The sequence below is a fragment of the Anopheles moucheti genome, chromosome 2 (genome assembly GCF_943734755.1).
Source record: "Anopheles moucheti chromosome 2, idAnoMoucSN_F20_07, whole genome shotgun sequence".
Lineage (NCBI taxonomy): Eukaryota > Metazoa > Arthropoda > Insecta > Diptera > Culicidae > Anopheles > Anopheles moucheti.
Window position 1 is genome coordinate 8,943,061 of NC_069140.1, and position 24,761 is coordinate 8,967,821.

At 43.2% G+C, this 24,761-nt stretch overlaps 3 protein-coding genes across 3 annotated transcripts in view; 2 read left to right on the forward strand and 1 right to left on the reverse strand.

The window, feature by feature from the left end:
• The window catches only part of LOC128298323 (uncharacterized), a 171,989-nt gene that overhangs the window by 7,836 nt on the left and 139,392 nt on the right, over positions 1–24,761 (reverse strand). Inside the window, exons 8-10 of the mRNA XM_053034072.1 lie at positions 9,518–9,643; positions 9,147–9,311; positions 8,363–8,477 (exon numbers count right to left, since the gene is read on the reverse strand). Of these exons, the coding sequence (XP_052890032.1) occupies positions 8,363–8,477; positions 9,147–9,311; positions 9,518–9,643 (406 nt within the window). The remainder of the gene's footprint in view (positions 1–8,362; positions 8,478–9,146; positions 9,312–9,517; positions 9,644–24,761) is intronic.
• On the forward strand, positions 5,740–7,876 carry LOC128298329 (uncharacterized). The gene is made up of 4 exons (XM_053034077.1): positions 5,740–5,874; positions 6,088–6,296; positions 6,401–6,596; positions 6,670–7,876. The coding sequence occupies exons 1-4, from the start codon at positions 5,832–5,834 to the stop codon at positions 6,951–6,953; spliced, it is 732 nt and encodes a 243-aa protein (XP_052890037.1). The 5' UTR covers positions 5,740–5,831; the 3' UTR covers positions 6,954–7,876.
• Positions 10,494–11,812, forward strand: LOC128298326 (uncharacterized). Its single transcript, XM_053034075.1, has 3 exons — positions 10,494–10,629; positions 10,807–11,457; positions 11,682–11,812. The coding sequence occupies exons 1-3, from the start codon at positions 10,581–10,583 to the stop codon at positions 11,783–11,785; spliced, it is 804 nt and encodes a 267-aa protein (XP_052890035.1). The 5' UTR covers positions 10,494–10,580; the 3' UTR covers positions 11,786–11,812.

Consider the following 24,761-nt stretch of genomic DNA (forward strand, 5'->3'; position numbering starts at 1 on the left):
ATGTGTTTGAAAGGACAATTATTAGGAAAACTGCATGCAGGAGGTGAGCGCCCGAGTGTGAAGGTGGAGCGAACGAGTGAAGAAAACAATCGACTTAGATTGCCGCGTTTAACGCTACCACAATTTTCGGGTAAATTCGACGAATGGCTCCCTTTTCATGACATGTTCCTTGTCAGTGTTCATGAAAACCAAAACCTTTCGTTGGTAGAAAAAATGCTTTACTTGAAAGGCTCTTTGAAAGGTGAAGCACTAAAGGTGGTGGATGCCTTGCAGGCTTGTAGTGCGAATTATAACGTAGCGTGGACGGCTTTGAAGAAGCGCTATTCAAATGAATATCTTTTGAAGAAACGACACGTGAATGCTATGCTACAATGGCCACGCATGAAAATCATGAGTACGGCAGGGGTTCATGCACTTATTGACTGCTTTGAAAGGAACTTGAAAATTCTTACACAGCTAGGTGAGAATACAGAACAGTGGGGATGTATGATTATTCAAATAATCATTTCTAAGCTGGACGATAACACCCAGCAAAAGTGGGAAAAACACGTGGAAGAGAATGAAAAGAACACGGTGAACGATTTGTTAAACTTTCTGCGCACTCAAACACGCATATTGGAAGCATGTACTGTGGATAGGCCTACGGCGAGCGGCAAATTCATTAGTGAACGGCGTGTTGCGACCAATGTGGCTGCGGAAATAAAGTGCGCAAAATGCGATGGTTCCCACATGGTGGAGCATTGTGAATCGTTTCGAAGTTTATCAGTGCCACGGCGCAGGGAAATAGTGAACGTGAAGAAATTGTGTGCTAACTGTTTAAAGCAGGGGCATTTTCAGGCAAAATGCTGGTCCCGAGTGCGGTGCAATTTTTGTAACCGAAAGCATCATGCTCTTTTACATGGTGACACTCATGCTGAAGAAATTCCCTCTTCGTCTCGTGAAGAGATTCCATCTGCCAGTGGCATTCAAGATGCAGTAGCGAACGCGTCATCGGACAAAAGATGCACATCTGTATTATTGTCGACGGCTATAGTGAATGTGCGTGCATGGGGAAATAATTGGTTGCCTGCAAGAGCATTAATTGACAGTGGATCCCAGGTGAACCTGATGACCAAGGGCCTTGCAGAACGGCTTCATTTGCCTCAACACGAAAGTAAAATAGCGTTGACCGGAGTGGGTCGCTCTAAGGTAGATGTTACTAAGTCGGTGACAACACGAGTAAGTTCGCGAAACAATGGTTTCCAAGCACAAATGGAGTTTCTCGTATTGCCGGCAATATCTAGTTACAGACCAGTGACAGGTGCGCGATTGAACAGGCAGAATCTACCCAAAACCTTGGAGCTCGCGGATCCAGATTTTGATGGTGATCACGAAATAGATTTGTTGTTAGGTTCTGAACTATATGCGTCATTTTTGAAACCGGACAATCGCGGAATCATCAGGCTTGAGATACCTACACTTCCTACCTTCATTAATACCGTTTTTGGTTGGGTGGCAATTGGCAAAACTCCAGTAGTGGCAAATAATGGTGAAACTGCGACTTGTGGCTCGTGCACTCGATTAGAGGACTTAATTGAACGGTTTTGGATTAGCGAAGAGGTTCGTGAGGCGCCGCAATGCACTCAAGAAGAAAAGGATTGCGAAGCTCACTTTGTGCAATTCCATCATCGGGATGAGAGGGGCAGGTATGTTGTCAAGCTCCCATTTAAGTCTGATTTGCGAAATCAATTAGGACAATCCGAGTTAACAGCACGCAAGAGATTTTTTCAATTGGAACGCCGTTTCAAGCGGGATCAATGGTTGCGACAAGAATATACGGCTGTGATTAAAGACTACATCGGCAAAGGTTTTTTAAGCAAAGCCACAGAAAAATTAGATAGCGCCGAAGCACACTATTACTTGCCGCATCATCCAGTGATCAAAGGGTCAAGTAACAGTACCAAAGTTCGACCCGTATTCGACGGTTCAGCCAGTACCGACAGCGGTAAGTCTCTCAATGATTTGTTGCTGACGGGACCTGTAATCCAAGAAAACTTGTTGGCGTTGTTAATGAAATTTCGCATGAAGAGCGTGGTGTTAGTGGCAGACATTAAGCAGATGTACCTACAAGTCAAGGTGCATCCTGACCACACTCGTTTTCAACGCATCCTGTGGCGTGAGTCATCCGATCAGCCGTTAGAAGTGTACGAGCTACAAAGGGTTACGTTTGGTTTGGCACCATCCTCCTTCCTGTCCATCCGAGTGCTACACCAGTTGGCGAATGATGAAGGTGCAAAGTTTCCATTAGCAAAGCAAGCACTGTTGGAAGATTTCTATGTGGATGACTACATCGGTGGTGCCACCAGTGTGGAGGAAGCCATTAAGTTACAGGCTGAGCTGACGATGCTGTTAGCCAGAGGAGGTTTTCATCTTACGAAATGGAGCTCTAACAAGCCGGAGGCCTTGCGTAACGTGCCAGCAGAAGAAAGAGCAACATCTAAGGTAAGAATATTTGAAGACTCCGAGGAGCCTATAAAAACTTTGGGCATAGCGTGGCTGCCTGCTTCAGATCATCTGTATATCGAGTCCAACAGTGCGATGAACAATGGGTGTTGGTCCCGTCGAAAGGTGTACTCATTAATAGCGCGCATATATGATCCATTGGGTCTAGTTGCTCCAGTAACGGCGTGGGCAAAAATCAACATGCAGATGCTGTGGTTGTCAACTAGCGACTGGGATCAAGACATACCCACTGATATGCAAGAGAGATGGTATACATTTCAGTCGCAACTGGTGCTATTAAAGGAATTAAGGTTCTCTCGCATAGCTGTCGTGCCTAACCCCATTGCTATACAGATGCATTGTTTTTCGGACGCGTCCGAGGCTGCTTACGGTGCGTGTGTATATTTGCGATCTATTGATAGCAGCGGGAAGGTGATGGTAGAACTATGTGCAGCTAAGTCTCGTCCAGCGCCGCTCAAAAGAGTAAGTTTAGCTCGGTTGGAGCTTTGCGGTGCGCTGCTTGCTTCAAGGTTGCAGAAAGTGGTACGGGACGCATTAAAGCTTACAGAGGTGGAAATCCTAATGTGGACGGATGCTACAATCGTCCTGCATTGGCTGCGAGCGCCATCCTATTCTTGGGCAACGTACGTTGCCAATAGAGTCTCCGAGATACAGGATTTGACGCATGGTTGTTCCTGGATGCATGTGAAAGGAATCGAAAATCCTGCCGACATTGTTTCAAGGGGAGCCTTGCCTAGGGAGCTGTTGGCGTCGCAGGCATGGTTCTATGGTCCATCGTGGCTACAGTGCGCAAAGGAAGAATGGCCGATTAGTGGCGTAATGCCACCTCCGGATGAGGAGTTGTTGGAGCGGCGGAAAATTTCGTTAGTGTCCGCTGTAAATATCGAAGTAAACGACTGGTGCAATAGATTTTCTTCGTATGATAGGCTTCTACGGATCACTGCTTATTGCCTGAGGTTTATTCGGTTTTGCCAGCGGAAGTACAAGCATCGTAGAGGAAGCGTTTTAACGCTCAAAGAAATAATGGATGCTAAAACAATCATCGTTCGAATTGAGCAGAGAATACATTTTGCGGCTGATATTAAGGAGCTATCTGCTGGTCAACCTATACGATCTAGATCACCGTTGAAGGCATTGGGTCCTTTTTTGGACGGTGACGGTTTTCTCCGAGTTGGTGGCCGCCTGAATCGCGCTAACGCACTACAGGGCGGCATCAAATTCCCTCTAGCGCTACCCAAGAAGTCTCGATTTGCACGACTAGTAGCGGAATATTACCACCGATTAACGCTTCATGGCGGACCAAGTGCAACACTAAGCACACTCAGGAGAGAATTTTGGCCCGTGCAAGGTCGATCTTTGGTCAACAATGTTTGCAGAAGTTGTCTGGAATGCTACAGGATGAATCCAGTATTAATTCAGCAACCGCCCGGACAGATGCCTGTGGCTCGAGTGACGCCTGCTCGCGCGTTCTCGATAGTTGGTGTAGATTTCTGCGGACCCATTTATTTGAAGCCAGTACATCGGAGAGCCGCTGCGGAAAAGGCATACATCTGCATTTTTGTGTGTTTCTCGGTGAAAGCAGTTCACATTGAATTGGTGGAGTCCTTATCTACACAGGCGTTTTTGTCAGCGTTTCGTCGGTTTGCGTCAAGACGAGGATTGCCGAGCGAAGTCTATTCCGACAATGGTCTCAACTTTCAAGGGGCCTGTAAGGTGATAGCTGACCTATATGCGATGCTGGGCAATGATTCGGCAGTGGAGGATATTTCCAGATATGCCACCAGCGTTGGAATTAAGTGGCATTTTATTCCCCCTCATGCGCCAAACTTTGGCGGTCTTTGGGAGGCTGCGGTTAAGGCGGCTAAACGCGTCTTGCTAAAGGTCGTCGGAGAGCGGCGGTTGGCGTTTGGGGAAATGTCGACGGTGCTGGCGCAAGTGGAGGCACAACTCAACAGTAGACCATTGACTCCATTGTCCGATGATCCTGAGGAGCTTGATGTGTTAACGCCAGGGCATTTTCTCATCGGTGCTCCAATGAACATTCTACCAGAACCTAATGTTGGTGATGTGCCCATTAACAGATTGAAACGTTACGAGGAGTTGCGCAAGATAGTTCAAGATTATTGGGTACGTTGGCGTAGGGAATATATTAGCGAGTTACACAATATACAGCAACGCGGAAGGCCTATAGTAAAGCTAGAAATTGGGCAAATAGTCTTGTTAAAGGAAGATGGGAAGACCCCACATCATTGGCCGTTGGGTCGTATTACGGAGGTGTTTCCGGGCCCTGATGATGTAGTGCGGGTTGTTAATGTTAAAACCAAGAACGGTTTATACAAAAGGCCAGCGAATAGGCTTAGTTTATTGCCTTTTGAAAAAATGACCTAAGAACTTATAGGAAGTAGATTTACTTTATAAATTTTGTAAATTTAGGTGGCCGCTATGTTGGAACTTGTTTACTGTAACGGACAGTCTGTCATTTGAATTTTTTTGCTACTTGGGAAAATGTATTGGGTATGGCAGCACTGCAAGTGACAGTTCTGCATGGATTATTTGAAATAAAGAAAGCGGACACACTCTCGCTGTAAACTGGAACATGAGCAGACGTCTCGATCACTTCGTAAAACAAAAAAGTTATATCACAACGTAGGGGCTGGAATCGCCAAGGTGTTAGAAAGCAACACTGAGAATAAAATGTTTCAAGACGGAATAATTGAACGGAATACGGAATATATATATATATATATATATATATATATATATATATATATATATATATATATATATATATATATATATATATATATATAGATATAAACACTTCCCACTTTACGTTTTCTTTTATAAAAATTGATGTGTGTTAATTAATTCTTTACTGAACTTAGCTTACAAACAACACATTGTTGAATTATAACTCAATGTTATTATTTTTCCTTTTCCTGTTTTGCAATAGAATATCATAAGCTAAATCATTGTGCTCAGAATAAGAAACAATTATGATAAATGTAGATTTATCAATTACTCTTAAAGTATTGTTTCATTCCTGAACAATACCTGCCGAAAACGTTGCATTTGAATTTGCAAATGATTACACACACGTCGCCAAGTTGGCTGCACTGTAGCTTTGGAAGACAATCTATTGACAGCAGGTGAGCCAACGGTGAGTCAAACTTCTCACTCAAAAGGGAGGAGCTTCTCACTGTTGATCATTCATTGCTTGGTTTTCGTTGTGTTTGTCGGGTGGTTCTGTTGTCCAGCGTTTTATTTAATTTAGCCAGCTTTTCTGCACATATTCCTGTTTAATTCACAATCTAGTGCCTTCTGCCGCGATGTCTTCGACGGTGGAAAAGAATGAATACCCCAAAGCATCCAGTAAGTATGTCGTTTCGATTGGTGCACCGATCCAAAGGAATTCTACGGTCCAATTGGTGTCTACGTTGGGTTGGTCCCATTACGCTATGCAATACAACGCCTACTGTAAACAACTGCAATGCATCGGATACAACTGTGCCGACGTTATTTGTGCAATATGGTAAAAGTTCCAGCAGAAAGTGCTTAAAACGTTTTACTCATTCCGTTTTACAGATGCATTGGTAATCGGGGCAGTGTTGTCGTACGTCGCGGGAGTATTTTTGCTGATGAGCTTTTGCTCACCCTATTGGATCGTATCGTATCCGGAGTCGTTCAGCAGCTTCAAAAACATGGGCCTGTGGGAGTACTGCTTCCGTGACTTTACCTACCCGTACTACCAGTTTCCCAAGCAATTCAACGGCTGCCACCATATTTTCAGCGAGGTAAGAAGTCTAATTAGAGACAGTGCCCGAACCATCGCAAGCTAATGACATGTTTGCCGTGGCCTGCTAATTAACAATTTCGTTATGGTCTTCGGTGTGTTTAGGAGTACTACGTCATCAGGGAGTACCTGCTGCCGGGATGGTTGATGGTGGTGCAAGGATTTGTAACGATTGCCTTTCTGTGCACATTCACGTCGCTGATTATCATGGCCTGTGAGATTGTAAGGTGGCCGCTAAAGTTTGTGTTGCGTTACGAGTGGATGTTAAGCAGCATTTCCTTTACCGGGATAGCATCATCATGTGAGTTTAGAATTGTGCCTACTTCGATCGATTCCTCCTCAATAATCGTTGCTTTTCGGTTTCTCTCTTGTAGCCTTTTTCTTATTCTTAGCTGTGGCCGTCTTTGGTGGAAATGCATACCGGCGCGATTGGCTGATGTACCCGAAATTCAATGTGCTTTCGTGGTCATACGAATTGGCAGTGGTTTCATTTATGATTCAGGCGCTCGCATCGTTGTTGCTGTACAAGGAATCCCGCAAATCGTACGAAATGCGTCGCGAGGCAAAGAATTTGGTCATGCAGATGCAAATGCACGAACCGGGATATCATCCATCGCACCATACTAGCCGAAGTCTGCACAGTGGTGGTTATATCTAAACAGGGCAGGCTTTGTAAATTACATATCCAACCATATCCAATCTGTATTCTACCTCTCCGGAAAACGCAAAACGGAGTTCCCCACAGCATCATATCAACGTTCATACACTGTGTATTTCTGTAATACTGAACCATTCGCCAGATCGCACTTAGCGACGCTTCTGTATGTGTTGCACACCAATATTGGATTTATGTAGTAATCTCTCAAACAAGTGCCCGAACAATTGGTATACTTCAAAGCATCATCGAACACGCGCGTGGCCTTATTATATTAGCTGTCTTTTTCGCAAAACTCGAGGCACCTATTGAATTGCGCCGAAGAGGAAAAAAGTGCCTCAATCTAATACGAAAACTGAAAAACAATTGCGTATCGTCTAATCTAGCTGTAACTCGTAACTATACGTTAAATTTAACGCAAACCCGTACAGGTAGAAGTACGTATGCTTGTAAGCGTAGCTATCGGTAAATCCGTCCGTCCGTAATTCTATCTGCGTCACTGCAGAGTTTAGAAATTTTTGATGATTTTACATTGTATTGACTACAGTTTTGTTATATAAAAACGCAACAGCTCGCAGTTGCTTAGGCGTAATCGAAATAGTATTCTGTTTGGGTAAATAGTTTGCCCCTTTTCTTGCATATCTCTACTTATTAACAGGGACATTATTTGTAGTAAAGACAAGTAATCTCAATTTTCTTTAAGCTTGTAAGCTTTTTTCCGTCCAATCTAATTTTAATATCTTTAGTTTAGTAGAAAAAAAAACAAATAACCGACATTCCATTCACAGTTAGTCGAAGAAGACGTAAATATTTTGCGGTATAAATGTTTCAGTTCAATTTTGTCCATGCACACACCATGCAGTGAAATTAAATGCTCGATTGAAAATGTAACTCAGCATATCGAACGTGTACGTTCAACAGCCAGGGTAATATGATTGTTATATTCAATTAATAAAACTTTGATAAACAAATGTACTACGAGGTGGATTTTTCATTTCATGGTGGTTGAGAACGATAAGACAAAGACGGAGAGTTGTTAGTTACGGCTGGTACGAAATTCCTTACAAAACCAGCTGTTTTCAGATTTCCGATACCAGGAGAGCATCCACGTATCGTATCCATTGCTTTTTTTGCAAAAAGTATCTCTTCGTTTCATTTGTTTTGGTCATTCTTATTAATGTTAATTTCCGAAACAAATATTATTCCGAAAAGAAGAGTTTATAAAGTTTAGGAAATTTTAACTTTATGTTATTATTCTTTAGTAAAATTTCTTTGTCCTTTGCGGGTTAACTTAGCAACTCCACAACTTGTATGCAGCGTGCTGCGATGTTTAAGTACACACCATGTTCACCCAAGCACAACAAAAATTAGTTTTAGTTTGTAACGTGTGTTTTCATCATAGGGAAACTTACCTGGTCTGTCGTAATGAATACATTCTTCAAACACGGTTATCATTGCTGCTTCACTAATGTTTGCATCAATAACAGTCATCGGCGATTGCTGTATCAATGCGGTATGTGATTTGATCTGGTTTAGTCCACCAATTAGCATGAAATTGAAATAGTAATCGAAAATCGAATTAGTGAATAGTAACGATGTTATTAAGCTTTCAAGCGTTCATTCAAATCGATTGTAAAACTCATTTTACTTTCAGCGTAAATAATATGCTCTTTTTTCGTTTAAAAATGCTTTAAAATTCAATACACACGTAGGAAGCAAACACGTGAGCCATGACAGTACGGCAATATTGCAGAAGCTGATCATTATTAAGCAAACATTAACAAGAGTAAATAATACACTGGATGATGCATCCTTGCAAGAATGGTGCGGTTGATTGGGTTCGAATCGAACGCGGTTCGAGTGCAGTTTTTATTTTGTAGTTCCTTCACACACCAGAAATACGCCGTTGCATTTTAATGACTTTGATTGATATTTGTGAAATTGATTTCGTGCGTTTGTTCGGGCACAAACCCCGAAGGCGATGGGTACTTTTGAATGATTTATTATACAATAGTGTCCTGTACGGTACACAGATTTTATTTTAGATTAGATTGATTGATTCAACTTTAACAAGACGTGTGTAATGAATGGGTTCTTTTTTTCTGCTTCTGTTTTTCTGTTATTATGCAAACGGATGTGCTGGTTGAAACAAATGTCCTGCATCATATGATGCGATTGACCCTGAAAAGTACTTACCCAGTCCGGTGTTATGGCTTGGTGGGCCTCCATATCACCCACGACCACCCGACAATCGCCCGTCCGATCGAGCAGCACCGTAAAGCTGGCCGTTGGGCAGTTGCCAAGCGTGACAATCGATGATGCGCAATGTTCTGGCAGAAGCCCCCGAATGTGGGCCCCATTCTGGAAGCGGAAAAAAAAACAAGGATTTTACAGATACACTGGAAAAGCGAGACAACCCCGGCAACAACGGTCAAAAGCAGTCAGATAGCGAGAGAGCAATTAGTTTTATTATTTTGTGGATGATGTCTTTGGGATGACACGCTGTTGCCTTGTCTGTTCTGGCTGTTAAGCACCGGAAGGCTACTGCTGGATGCGCCACTACTCACTTGATCGTTGCCAACCGCCGAAATCAGATTAACGTTACCATAAATTTTGTAAATCCCTTCGGCAATGTTCCGGGCCACTCCGCCGGCCGATGTGTCCTGCCTGGCATGGTACGTGGCCCCATCGAGCTGGAGGTTTGGAAAAGAGAGAAATAGATGAAGATAGCGAGCGTATAGAACACACAGAGATTTGACAAACGAACACGAGAATGGTTGTATCGTTTCCGAGGTTTGGAAATGGCCTTAAAAAGTGACACCACTACTCGACCACAAGTGGTCTCGGCGCACACGCGAGTACTGCTGCATGTTAAATCGCACACTCGCACAGCCGTGCCATCTTCATGAATGATGATGTTTTTGTCGTGGCAGCAATACTTGTGTGGGAGCCTTGCAGCTTGTAGAGGTCACGGAAATAAATCGTCTAAATAAATGTCTTAATAATTGCCACTCTGTCCTGGACAAGCGGGATGTGTATGATGGTTTGCGAGAAATTGGAACAGAATGGATGAGAAGGTTGTAATTGTTGGGTTAGTCATGTAGTTTAAGTATTTGTCGAATAGAAATTTAGATTTTAAAGGACCTCCAATGGTTAGCATATCGAAATGTTGCACTTGAGTAAGTATTTTTAGTTGTTATAAAAGGTCTTGTCCAGATTGGACGACTTGTGAAGATGTGTGTTTCTAGGGTGGGAAATTACAGGAACTCCGCACTTGTTATAACTCTAACCGAAAAAATTGTTTGTATTTGATGTATTTCGAGCTAAAATATTCTACAAAAAGAGCTTTGCTTCTAATGCAATGCTTGCTGCAACCTTTAACTACAAATCGGCTTTGCATCTGTTACTACCACCACCACCAACCAATGGCAAAGTTGCGACGAATGCGTTTCGTAGTAGGCTTGGTACGGTATAGTCGTGAGCATTTCCATATCAGATCTCGCAACGTTCGGTCGTACATTGGTGAAACCTTGTGACATTCGGAACACCGTCAATCCATTAGAGGTTCTTTTTTTGTATCCCAGTGAACTCCATTCTAAAAAAAACTCCAGCTCCAAATTCATCATCATCATGAAACAAAATTCCACAAAGCCCACAACGACAGTGATGCCATCGAAGGGTAAGTGAACCGATGAGTTAATTAATTTGATTACTCTAACTGGGAGGCGGAATTTGCACGGATTCCTTCGAGGGATATTCCACAAAAAAAAAGAACTAGTTGAGATTTTTGTCGTCCCCAAAGAGATGCTCTTTGATATGGTGTATTGATATTTGAGTTTAATATCCTTGCTAGCAGCGGGAAAAACACAATCGATGCAACATGGACAGCACCATCGGCAGCAGATGCCCATGCACCAACAGCCGATGCAGCAGCCTGCGGCAGTAACGTACCATCAGCAACAACCATCGTACCAGGCCGTAGCACCGCAGCAGTCGCATCATCCACATCTTCTTCAACAACAACTTCCGGCAGGGTGCATAGTGCTACCATCTACAACGATGTCTCCCCAACCGCAGCACACTTACCTGCCCCAGCAGCCAGGACAACTTGGGAATGTAGCAACACCGATAGCTCCCGTGTACGTCGGCGGTACGGTCATGGGTCAGCAAACAGCTCAACAAGCCGCACCGGCCGGCTTTTCAACTTCGGCCCAACAACCACGCGCAGGGTATCGGCAACCCGTACAACATCACCAGCCAACGATGTCGCAGGTACAGCAGCGTCCAGACTATCAGCAAACCGGGGCTACCGTGGCCGACTTTGTGGCTGCTGGTGCAGCACCTGGTGGGTTTTCCGGTGTGCATCAACCGTACAAACAGCAGCCACACCGACAACAGGCACAGCCATTGCAGTCGTATCAAGAAGCACCGGCCAGCTCGTATCCGGTGCAAATACAGTCGTCCCTACACCCGGAAGGGTCGACGACGGAAGCTCAGTATTTCTTCGGTAAGCAAAATTAAACATTTTCCACTGTGGGGGAGGAGGGGGTGAGTTCTGTGCCCTTTCACCCCCTCCCAACGCCTCTTTACCAATCAATGGCATGACACGGTGATTTATTCTTTTCCCTTTCTTCCCATCTACCCGGCGGTGTGTGTGTTTCGAACAATTCGTGCTTTTGCATGTGAACGACATCGTTACTGGGGATTTGTTTTGTATTATGGTCCACCAAGACGCAAACTGCACGATGCCAGTCGTACAGCAGCAAACACCGTCGACGGCGGCCGGATGCAGGAACCCCACGTGTACGAACTGTAAATCCTTTAAGCGCCACTAGCACCAGTGAGGTTGATCGAAAAAGGCTGAAGCGGAACAATGGGGATCGAGAATAAAATTGTGTTTCCTAACAGAACAGACATTAGTGTCCCCCCGGAGCACGGCCATGCCTTGGTTGCAGTTTTGTTGTGTCATATTTAGCGTATGTGTTTGTTTTTTGTTCTGTGGCAGAGGCTGGTGGTTAGGCCCGTTCTTTACACATGTCGGGGGGTACGTCCTTACTTTGCATACTACACCTAAACGATTCTAATGGGAGTTCACCGACCCGGAAGTGTCGATCCGATGTCATGCTTATGTTAATTTTAAAAACGACCGTCAACTGACGTCGTGCGATGTTTGTGGGTTGCATTTTTCCGTTGCGTTGGTGGCAGAAGCCTGCTGGCACAGTTTTTCACCGCATGCTGGTGGATGTTCGGGGCAAAAACGTACGTTCTTTAAGGCCTTTCCAATTTCAAGCCTACCCCACACGACAATCAATCAATCCGTTATGGGGTTTTTGATCCTTCCAATCTTTTTTGCCTGTGGTGGTTCAAACGTTCATGTAAGATGGCACATCCTAGTCAAAAAAAAAAAAACAGAATGGCAACCGGATGTTGGAGGAAACACTGATGTTAATGTTTTTGGTGACACTGTGATTGATTTCGTCTTACATTTTCTTCTGGGAGTGACACGAGCGAGGGCCACCAGTACGTTCTGCTGGAGGATTTAACAATTTTGGTTGAAAGGGTTTCTTAAAGACAATAAGCGTTAAAGTTAAACTACATGCACGATACTAGATTAAAGTGTAGTAAGTGGCCAAATGGAAATAATGCCCTAGTCCCCCGTGTGGATCATTTCTAGATGGATTACAAAATTTCATAATTCACTGGGATGTAAAGAGTCGTAATCAATGTGTACTTGTTTGCGTCTCTGATTATACAGGTTAATTTCTGTAGAATGAGTTATAAAAATACTAGAAAAATCGTTGTACCAACTAGGTTGATGGTGATTTAAATTTTGTCGAAATGGGACTGTTGAGCAATTTCATACTCATTTTTTAAAGCCGCAAAAATTGTACACGTATACAAGTGTTCATATGTAGTAGCAGTGATCGTTGGTTTAATATGACAAACGAATATTACGAATAAAATTCTATTCAAATTCAACCTGCCACATTCAATGGCGCTGTTTCGAGTTGAAATCGTCGCTCGCACAATAGTACGAAAGTTCAGCAGAAAATTATTCCAGCACGTCGTCTAGCCATTTGTAACAGGGGCTGCACCCGACTGCTCACCATGCAAATGAACCCTTCGGCAAAAGCTTCCGAAACGAAAATCTGCATATTCAAAAAGTTAACTTTATTATTGTTCATGATTATGTGTTTCATACAAGCGAGGGCACTTGTTCGCAGTCGTGTACCCGATTTCAGCAGTGCCAGTGTAATCAGAACGGTACGAATGCACCTTTGAAGATGGGAGGATTTTTAGTTTTCGCTTATACAAGCACTTGAAACAAGCTCGAACATATCGGAGCACTCACTCGCTGTTCGTGGCATGTTGCCCTTTCATCGTTGCCGTCATTATCCAGCCCTTGCCCTCCACCGGAATCGAGGGATGATTTATTAAAGTTTCGAAAATTAGACCAGAAAAGCATGAGCACAAACACAAAAAGATGGTAGGACAATGGAAAAATATGCATCTGAATAACGCATGTGGAGTTGTTTGTATTATTGCAGGCATATTCGAATCATGGTTTGGTAAATATTAGGAAGGAATTTCGAGAAAGTATTTTGCCAAGTACACAAAGCTAACTAAACATGGACGTTTTTGACATTTAGGTGTATTACAACTAACTGATTTGCACCCCTTTTTTCATTGTCATGGCAGGAAGTTAAATTACCGTAAAATATTATTAAATTAGCAAAGCTAATAATCAAACAAGGAAGACAAATAAACTAGAAAGATGAATAATGTCTGAAATGAATTTGTTACAACAAGCAATTTGAAATACAAACAGCACCATCACAAAGAAGCAGAAAAGAATGTTGACAGGATGAGTTTTTGTTTTCCGAATCACAAGCGTGCATAAAAGGCACGAAACAAAGACCAAACAAATGGTACACATAATGAACAAAGGCAACAAACCCCGTAAACTCCCCACAGTTGCAACAAACCCGGTCCAGTTCGGCCGGATGAAATGAAGTTCTGCCGGAGCAGAACGGTGTAAAACACGGGGGGGTGGAAAAAATAAATAAATTGTGCTGTAAAGTGCAGCCGTAAGTCGGCCCTCACCCGTGAGCAAATCCTCTCCAGTAAATTGTACATAAATACTTGGTTCCGGATGTTTTGTTTGTGCCCGCGTTTCACCAACTTGGCCGTAGTACAGGCGCGTAGAGTATGTAGGCTTTAATTGTTGTTCCGTGCGCTGGGGGATGGGGGGAAATGCGGACATCTTGAAATTATGGCCGCCTTGCCAAGAGGTTTTAATGAGTCCAATCCGATGGGTCGCTGAGACGCCATTGTGTTTCATGCTCGGTGCTTTGCGGAATGTGGGTGCGCATCACCATCAACGTATTGAGATGTTTGGCATGTATGTTGTGGGGTAATGTTATTAAAATTCCTTGCCAAACAACAGCATGTTTAGTTTGGGTGTGCTTGGGACAACAAAGCATTATTTCTTATGATGAATGTTATCAACCCATACATGGATGCGTTGTGTTAAGTGAGAAAATGTGTATTTGTCCTACAGTTGTTGCTACGATTAAGTGATTTTATTTGAATTTTCAAACTTTACTACAACACACTTTAGGGAAACTGGGAACTAGAGGAACTGTTTGAAAATGAAGTTTGAGTGATTTTTTAAGGGACATTGTGTGACCTTGTGCCTTTTTTTTTATATTATTCACTGCGATGATTATTCACGATTTCACCATCCCAAACATATGCCGTCAACGGAAACTGCTGCGTACGTGTGGGAAGCTTTTAAACAATCCAACCCCCAGCATTGCTAAAGCTCTCTCAAATATGAATAAACCCCATCGCATGCTGTACTGGGACGGTTTTTGCCAGCACGCAGAAACAGGATACGGCACTCTGAGCACTCTTTTCCGGGTTGCTAGGTGATGTGTTGCTATGAAAACAGCCACAGTGAGTAGCAGTACACACGGGTTTTTTTCCCCTACACGCCTAGTGATGGTCTATAGCAGAGTTCTACTGCGTTAACAACAACGTTATGTCGCTCTTGGTTGCGTTCGCGTGCTAGCAATGTGGTGGTGAGTTCATAAATGGAAAGTTTTTTTGTTGCCCTCCTTCTGAATATTTCACAGCCGATCTTTGATAGATGTGTTAAAAATGCACTACTGCATACGATCGTAAATGAATGGCATGGCTTTCCGATGCTAAGAACGACAGATTATGTTTGTGAGTTGTGATGAGTTGCGTACGATGCAGGGTGCAGTACTAAGGTTTTTCATTTTTGAGCCTCTACATGATGGCTTTTTAAATGATAAAAAGGTGTGGTAGTGGAGCATCATTTGTCGGGATGAAGTTATAAAGAAAAAATGCACATATATATATATTGTATAGTTCTGTTAGGAAGTCATTAAAATGAAGTACAATGCGACTTAATTCGATCGATAGAAAAATCCGAAATAAATACGGACACGCGCAACAAAGTGAAGTTGAAAATTTCGCAGTAAGCTTTAAAAATGCTACACAAATTCCAACATACATTGCGAGTTTTTTGGTGATCGGAACATCCTTACAATACGCACACAAAACATGCCATCTTCTGATAGGATTTAAATTTTATACCTGAGCAAACAAAGCATGCGAAGATTCGCGCAAGGGGTAACATAGACACCTTGGCCAAAACCAAGCCTGTGTACCGACCATGGGTGAAGATAACTTTACCAACATCTTTTACTCGACACGCGTACCCGCCGTACTGATGCGATCGAACAGGTCGGTCGTAGCTAACGGTTACGGTATTGTGCAAAGCTTCCGGTTGCACCAGACGGATGGGGGATGGATTTTACGCATAAATTAAAGTTCAAAATTCGTTCGTCCTCTAGATCTTTGGCGGTAAGACATGGGAGACACACAAAAAAGCTCAACGTGTGTCGTACGCGGTACGGCGCACATAAAGCACCATGGCGAAGAACTTGCCGCGAACGACGCTAGGCGCTTAATGGAATGTGTACGAACGAGGGATTTTGCCGCCATGAAACGCAGAGCTTTAACGTTTAATACCACACCACGGGGAAAGCGGCGAAACGCGTCACGCTGACGCGTTTGTTTTGTAGTAATTTTCGAATCCTCTATCGAACGCGAACGTTGTTTCACATTGGGGGCAACCAAAAAAAAAAAAAACATTATTCAAAGCTTCTTTTTGTTCGGTTGTTGTTATTGCACGGCTGTTCCCATTTCTAGCTTCTACCGCGCTATTTGAGTGCTTAAAAGCGGATTGGAAGGATTACAGGCATGGTTTTTTTTTAAATAAAGGGCCAGCCAGTATCGGGATAGGCTCCGTGTTTGATGTTTTGATTAGCAAGGGAAAATCTAATTATTCCGCTGTAACGGCGCTGTTCGGCACATGGACAGTGTGTTTTATTAAAAAAGAAGAATAAATATAAAAAAATTTGCAATGAAAAATGTTAAAGATCATCAATGATCCAGGACTTCCGAGGCACTAACATTGTTTCGCCCTTGGGCAGTGTGTTTTATTAAATCGCCAATTAATTGAAAATCTTAAAGATCCATAGAGACGCAGATCTGCCGTGTAATGGTGCCTTAAATTGGATCTTTAATTTGGGTGGCGCGAGAGAGAGAGAGAGATGAGAGGGCTTTTACGTTTATGTGCCTAAAGCACTTAATATGTGATTTCGTTACTTGTGAATACATAATAGTAAATTACATATTTCTTTCCTGCACATCATACTAATTTGATCTGATCAAAATCGTAAGACAGAAAAACGGTGTTGCTCACGTATTATAATTGGAATCAAATAACAAACACCCACCCAGAGTAGCAAAGTAGTAGCTGTTTGCAAGCATTCCTCCATTATCACCCGACTATGGACTTGGAAACATGAGTGCATCATTTACGAAAAGGCATTATCTTGCACTGCTCGGGCATTGCAGTTCGGGCTGACTTGGCTTGCTATTTTGCTTTGGTAGTTTTGCTCAATTTCCGTCCCGGATCTTCAACATACTACGGGACAGCCGAGACCCCCAGGGAGACGGTTGAACGTTGCATATCATCGTCCATTTTCAACCGCTCTCATTCGCGACACCATTATCGTCATTATCTTCGTTAACATCGATAGTGCTAATTTCAGTAATTGAAATACACGACAACTTCCGTCGTGTGCGTGGTGGTAAGTCGTCGTTTTTTCCAGCCCAGCACACCGTAGTGTCCAGTAAATACAAGCTCAAGTGAACGGTGGATTGCGCGAACCCTTGCTGACGACGACGGGGAAATTAAAAAGCTCTGATGCAACACAAAACGGACTAAAGACAGGCGTGCTTGAGCATGCAAAACTATGCAGAGAACCGGAGACCGGGTGGAAAATCCATCCATCCGGCACTAAGGCACGCGCTCGTAAAGGATGGAAACGATTTATAAGTATCACTTTCTTCCCGCTTTTTTTTCTTCTGCCACTAGCGCACTTGACTGTTCGTTTTTTATTTCTTCTTCAGCCACACGTCCTTATCTGTCGAACCGAGCTGGGGGGTATTTGCAGGTGGAAAAGGGGAACGAGAGTTGGTGAGCTGATCAATCCACACACGGTTGCAAGTTTCCCAGGCGGCCCACGCCGTTCCACGCCTGCGATCGTGTGGAGGCTTTACAGACCGTCGCTGTTTTCCAGTGCATGGGTAAAGCACGATGATGTATAAAACATACGGTGGCATTAATATTGATTACTACGAGAACCGTTTGTGTGGAACATAAAACTTGTCTCGGCTGTTAGTTGGCCGAACATGGCCGACGAAACCTGCATCCGGAGAGCTGGGGCCGATCGTGAGAAAACGGATGAATCATCCCTTCTTTCCCTGTGTGTTTGTCTGAAGGGTAAAAAGCCGTATAAATATGGTTAAGAAAAAATCGGACGACTAGATCATTGCTACTGGCAACGTGTAGATAAAGGGAATTGTCGTTGAGGAGCAAAAAAAAAAAACCCCCGCCTATTACACGTTGACAGTTTGTAGACATGGAAACCGGGAAATGGTAAACTGCAAGGATGATGAAATGAAAAATTGATTTTCCTCTTAGTTTCTGTAGACACAAAAGAAGGGGAGAAAAAAGGAACAGAAAGGAAAACCAAAACATGGAGGCAAAATTGCATACAGCCGTTAACAGTAGTCGAAAAACGGTTCGAAGAAAGTCGTCCACCTCCAGAGTTGCATCCGATGGAATACAAAAACATGCCCACAGCAGCAACTATAACGCCCAGGGTTGGTTGTGAAATATCGAACATTTACAGCTGGTGAGGCTTTTCGTTTCATCAGGCGGAGTGTGTGTGCATGCATGTATGGACGTAAGTTTGGCTTTGCCGTGCTTCACCGGGTCAAACGAGCTGGCAAACTGCTTTTAATGATGCAAACATGCCGCTCATGGAGCTGGGATTTCAATACCAAACTTTACGATCGCCCCGATACGGGGAAAACTGCTTCAGGGTAGTCACATATAAAAAACATGCCAAGAAACGGCACGAAATGCCGTTCCATTAATTTGACGTATTGGGTGGTGGAAGAGTCTTGGGGTTTTAGCTCTGCTGTGAGGTTTGCTTTTTATTACTTTCAACTCAGCCCTTTTCCAGCTTCCCTTGTGGAGTATGAAAATGAGTTGCTATTTTGTTATCTTTTTAATAAAACATTCGAATCTTCTGGCTTTTATTATGTTGCAATGCTAATCCGTCACACTAGCTCCCACTATCAAACATAGGAAAAAGGTTTGTCTCAGAGTATTTATTGCGCATCTTTGTGTCCGAAACACTATTGCTGTTTTGACTTAAGCTGCAGATGATTTCAAAACAGACAATGTAGTTTAATGTTTAATGCATTTTCAAGCAATAATATGATTATGTTAGGTGGTAACTTGTCTTATTGCTTAACTTCAACCCACTTAAATTGAAATTTGACTTTAAAAGTAACGAAATTCCATTTCCATCGAAAGAAAACATCATATGGAATGATATTGTACATACAAATTAAGTTATAAAATGCTAACATTTCATCTGAAATTGTTCTCCTCAGTACAAGAATTGTATAATACCTATCGATCTAATATACAATACGGTTTTCTGCTGTGTGAGAATACTTCTTCACTTAAAGTCAGGACGATCGAATTTGGTACTATAAAGAACCTGTATAGTTCCGGTTCTCACATACGCCTCTGATTCACTCAAAAGTCCAAAACTTCAAAGTCCAAAAGGAGGAACCGCAACAAGGGCGAACCCTATGAGTATACCTTATCGTAAAGTGAACTAGACTCCGACGGGCTTATCATGTCATGAGAATAATTCCGGACAACCCAGCCTTTTAGGTCGAAGTCTTAGTATTAGTTAGTATAGTTGCAAAAAAGTATAAAGGTAAATATTAGCCACAGTTTTAAGTTTATAATTACTCATTGCGCATTTCTCTTTTGATTCTACAAGCATGCTCATTCGCTGCTATTTGTGACTGAATAGTCTTGCCTATGTTTAAACCTCGATCAGACGAATTTGAGTCGTCGTCTGATAGGGCCATATATCATGTGATAATGTATTTACAAGCTGGACTTACATATTTTGTGGTTTCGAATATGTTTGGAGACGAATTAGTAATCCAATCAATCCAATATTCTAGCAGATTCTAGTAAGTTTTAATAGACCGAGAAACGGGAACAAGAAGACACAGACACACACATTTGGCAAGGCTTGTGATAAAATAAAACACATTTTAAAACGGGGAATGGTACTGGTCGTCAACTAGTCAAAGTGTCAACTGCTCGTTAACGGACTAGGGCTATGGGGTGAAAATTAATCTTGGGAGTCGTTAGAAATAATTGCACACGGTCTCCTCGGGGCCATGAAGAGCGGACGCGGAGCAAAAACTTTCGTAAACTCATAAGGCGGCAATAATGTCCGGTCCCGTGAGCTGACCCATCGACCATCGGTATGAAGGTCAAATGCGGTCCAAGTTGCAACGGGTCCGGCTATCGAGTCCACTCGTCGTCGTAGTTGTGGCCGTTGCTACGCTCATTTTATCTTCCGTAGGGAAAACGAAGCTTCGGTAAAACTTTTGTACCGCTGTTCCCATTGCCCTTTAGCCCCCGTAAGCTAGCTCGCGTGCCGGTTGTTTATATTTTAATGAAAATGTGCGAAACTCGTTCTAGAAGTTTTTCATAAATAAACCCAACCGTCACACTGGCTGGCAATGGGCCAAATCGGACCAATCGTCAAAATGTTCACTCTCCGTGTAGTACGGTTTCCATTTTCTCTCCCCATCGCGCCGTCCATAAAGTCCTTTCGGCACAGGGATGGCTGCTGTGCGCTGATCGGGAGCGATAGGACGCCATCACTTCAAGCGCACATTTCACTAATTGTCAACGAGCGGAAGTAATTTATGCTGTAATTTGATCAGTTTCTGTTCTTACCCGTTCGGATCTGTTCAACGGTGCTCAATTGTGAATGAGTTTAAACTGGCGAGTAAGTGGACACATTGGAGCAGCAGGGAGTTTTTGGGGAAGTTACGGAAGGATAGCTTTTGAAAGGATATGAGAGTTGTATTTGTTCCGCAAGCCCTCCGGCAGAATTGGCATTTGCATAAGGTATGGAGAATGTTTGTCTACATCGGATGTAACAATTTCTGGGAAAATTAATTCACCATTGCGAGCTGGTTGCCACAGCACAGTGCATGAAACTGGCGATGGACGTATTCCACAGGAGAATAAACTGTTTTCAAATAAACTCTCTCATTATTATCTTAATGAGTGATTAATGATAAAACGATCGAAAACATGATGTGTATCATTCCATGTTAAACAGTGAAACATATGTGAGCCTTTTTTTTAATGAGAACTCAATAAACAGAACAAAATGATAATCGGTTCACCGACATTAAAATAATCAACCAGTAAAAAAAGGACAACTCTGTGGTCATGTTCACAAAGTAAGCCGTGCTCAAGGTGTTTAATGGGGCGTGCTGTGATGAGAGAGTGATGGGTGTTTTTTTTGCGACAGTCTCGGTATTATCGTCCCCAGCAAAGAAAGTAACCCCGATCGGTCATTTATCAAACTGCCAAACTATTACCGGGTCGTTCGTAAATCGTTCATCGGAGCGTGTGAGCGTGTGCGTTCTCACAGGACGTGAGAAAAATAACGGCCTCCCAAAATAAAAACAAGCGTCCGCTTCGCTAGCAACAACGGTGAGAAACCCGTGAGTTCTTTTTTGTCCCATTTTATCACGAATTGTTGACTCATCTTGAGGGGGGTGTTTCTTTTTTTGTTGCGTGGGGTGAACGTCTAACGGCATCCATTTCAGCCGATAATCCCACGAGATGTGGCCAGGTGTCCACAGCCAGGACGTCACACCGTACAGACTGACCATCGAACGAAGAGGAAAATGCCACCCGTGTGTAAGAGACGAGTATAAAAATGAAGCAAAACAGTATCAATCAATATAATAAACATGATACGAACGAACGTTGGCCGTTGTTGCACCATTTTGTTGAGTGAATAGCATCGACAGGCGGGGAGGCCCAGACGAGTGATGGGCCGGAAATTAGAACGAACTTTGTCAAGAATGTTGGACATTTCTGCGTGATCCTCTAACGCTTGCGTGACCGTTGAGAGCATCGTCACACACGCCGCGACATCCCGAGAGCTGGGGAAAGCTCCCGTTTGCGTTTGGCACCATGCCATGGTACTGTGGAGCTACGCGTTCGATGGCGATGGCTCTGGTGATACGGATCGATGAATGATGGAGGTTTTTTTTGCCTTTCTTTTGGGGCGCCCCGGAGCCACGCGGCCCCGGCGAATGACCACCATTACGGAAAGGATAACCGGTGAGTAGTGAAAGGAGTGTAAACCGACAGCGCAGAATGGAGCAAGATTGACGGAGGGCACGAAATGTCATCGCTTTTCCGCGGGTATGACCAGCAGGTCAAGCGGATCCGGGCTAACAGGGTTTGCTTCTTGCGTCACAGGATCATCCTCTGTCTACTGAAACCATTTATCCTTGCTTTTTTTGGTTCAGTTTCCCAGTGCCCCGATGCATCTACCGCAAAATGTGTGCCATTTGGAGGAAAACCAACATAGACACACACACACAAACATGCACGGATGCTGTGGCCCGTCGCTTCAGAAATAGTCTGTAAAGTATTTTATGGTGAAATGCTTGAACGAGATGCCGATCCGATAGGGACCGTTGGATAAGTGACAGGCCGTATAACAGGGTTGGAAGGTGTGATGGCACATCGGACCGTATTTAGTATTTTACTCAATTTATGTTTTGCAGGCGAGCACCAATAACTGGCACGTACCGCTGTGGACAAGTTTTCTCATTAACGATAATAGATAAAGCTAACAAAGGGATGGTTTTTCCAAGCGCCGAGTGAATGGAGTGCAGCGGTGAATGTCTGCAGCGAATACATATTAGTGGCACCGGGGATTAGTGAAAGCATTTGGTGCAGCGTGTATAAATTTATCGTTTTGAATGTTTTCATTAAGCATGTGACTGGCCGTCGTTAGTCCTGCAATTCAAGTATTGATTAGTAGAGCGTGAACGCTAGACGAATGTACATCAACAAACGCACTGCATAAATAAGTTTCATTAGAACTGTTGGAATTATTTTGCATGAAAGGTTTCATGAAAGGTTTCACGCACTTGACGAAAGACTAATTGCCCCAGATAATCTTGCCTAGATAGATAATGAATTTTAGAATAAGAAAAGGAAGACAAATGAATAAACAGTAACAAACAGAACACGGAGATTGTAAGACACGTTTTTTGGGTTTCCGTTACAGAAACATTTTTGCGAAAGATACAGTGCGTGGATAAAACTTTAAGTGAGATATCTCACAAGAACTTAAGGTATTAGCTCTGAAATGCTACGATGTTTCACCAGGTGGTTTTCAATTATTTTCAGTGCACAATTAGTAAGTCGACAACGATCAATATAATGAACCTTCATAGTGTTAGTTGATTGCCACGTATACAGAGAATGCAGTTTGCCCAAGAAGTAAACTTTTGACAGTTGACAGCTGTCATTTGGTCAACATATACAGGGAACATTTCGAACATCTGACAGCAGTCAGTATATCTACTTAGTCGACATAAAGAGGAAAACACTTCTTAAGTATCATTTCTTTTTACCAAAAAAAAGAAAACGATAAAAAGAAAAATTTTCATTTCTCAGCATCAAGATTTATAAATTACACAAGCACATGTCTCGTCCTGCTAACAGCTTTTGGTCACTGATTTGCTTTTACAATAAGTGATATTGATTTATGATAAATTTTCACTCGCCGCTCCTAAACCACTTGCACAACCCATTTCCACGATTTCCATCGGAAGATGGTTCACAAATGTTGAAGCAAAATTAATTTGCATACTTTTCTCGTCCGTATGTGTTATCCTTGTCCCCGGGTTCCCATTCTACCCAAAAGCACGGGCAGTAAAGTGCAGCAGGAAAAATATATAATTCCTTGCCCACCGACAATCGTCGTAGTGCACTTGCAACTTCCCCAAAGTTCCCAAAAGTGTGTGCACCGCTAGTATCGCTGCACTGCACGGAACACGTTGGCTGTCGGCCAATGTGGACCGCAACACACAAGTTCAAGGATGCAACCGATTCTCCGATCCAAGGATAATACCCTCCCCTCCTGTGTGCAGCAGCAGTGCAGCTCCCAAAAGCTTTTGCGGCATCAGGGTATCAGTGTTTCATGGAAAACCCGTGAATGTTTTCTTTTCGCCCGAACGCTTTTCGTGCTGGCTGGAGATGTAAAAGGGAAAATTCAATTTAGATCGTTAATGCACGATCCTTGTGCACCACCAACAGCGGTGCTGATAATTATTGAGAATGGGAACCGTGAGGTTGTGTAAACGAGCGGATCAAAAGACGGGGTTTTTGCTAAGGATGCAATTTGAGATGGCAAAACACACTAATGGCATAGAACGGTGCATGCGATTCGCGAATGAAAATCGCTTTCAATTAGTGTGAATTTAAATCGTAATTCAAAGAGAATAGCGAGATGTTTAAAACTACAAATTACAACCATATTCTCTGACGATGGACGATTTCGTCAAATGGCTGTGGTTGGTCGGTGGTTCAAGAGTGCATACTCGTCTAATATGTAAAACATCCACATGCAACTTTAATGTCCACGGCAAGACAAACCTCCTCTAGGGACGGTAAAAACCTGTACGGGAAGTAAACAAACAAACCTTTTCCATCTGTCCGTCCGTGTCCACCGTCCTATCAGTTACTAGCAGTCTAAACAGTCTAAATTCATGGACTTAGGACCACAATCACAACGTACGGTGGAGGAACGGAGAAAAAGTCCCCATATAAGCACGTACCATGTATCAGATCCCACAAATAGCATGATCGAACAAAAATTGACTCAAAGTAATCAATCCCCCATTACTGTGTATCGGTGGTTCGGTGATATTCCTGGAGCTGTGGTGATGTTTCTTTTGTCCCCCCGTTCTATCCGATTATTTAATGGGTTTGAATCCATGCGTCCCTGTGTGGGTGTGTGTGTGTCGATATCGATGTAAGTAATCGGCCAATTTCTTGTCCAGGTTCAGGGTGGAGAAGAAGAATACAGCAACAACAACAACCAAAAAAATGAAAGCAAACAAAAGTGGGCAACCGAGCGCTACTATAAATAAACCACCCATTATCGTCCGTCGAATGGGGACCGGTTAGCTGGACCGGTCCAACACCGGTGGCCAGAAGGATTAAATCCGATATTTCGTTCCAACGGGTGCTTACGACTCTGTGTGTGTGTG

What these genes read in the sequence shown, in the direction of transcription:
- LOC128298326 (XM_053034075.1), top strand. Translation starts at nt 10,581, where the DNA reads ATGAAACAAAATTCCACAAAGCCCACAACGACAGTGATGCCATCGAAG. An exon ending in GACAGTGATGCCATCGAAGG is followed by an intron (nt 10,630 to 10,806) that starts GTAAGTGAACCG and finishes CCTTGCTAGCAG; the next exon opens with CGGGAAAAACACAATCGATG. An exon ending in GGAAGCTCAGTATTTCTTCG is followed by an intron (nt 11,458 to 11,681) that starts GTAAGCAAAATT and finishes TGGTCCACCAAG; the next exon opens with ACGCAAACTGCACGATGCCA.
- LOC128298329 (XM_053034077.1), top strand. Translation starts at nt 5,832, where the DNA reads ATGTCTTCGACGGTGGAAAAGAATGAATACCCCAAAGCATCCA. An exon ending in TGAATACCCCAAAGCATCCA is followed by an intron (nt 5,875 to 6,087) that starts GTAAGTATGTCG and finishes TCCGTTTTACAG; the next exon opens with ATGCATTGGTAATCGGGGCA. An exon ending in TACCGGGATAGCATCATCAT is followed by an intron (nt 6,597 to 6,669) that starts GTGAGTTTAGAA and finishes TCTCTCTTGTAG; the next exon opens with CCTTTTTCTTATTCTTAGCT.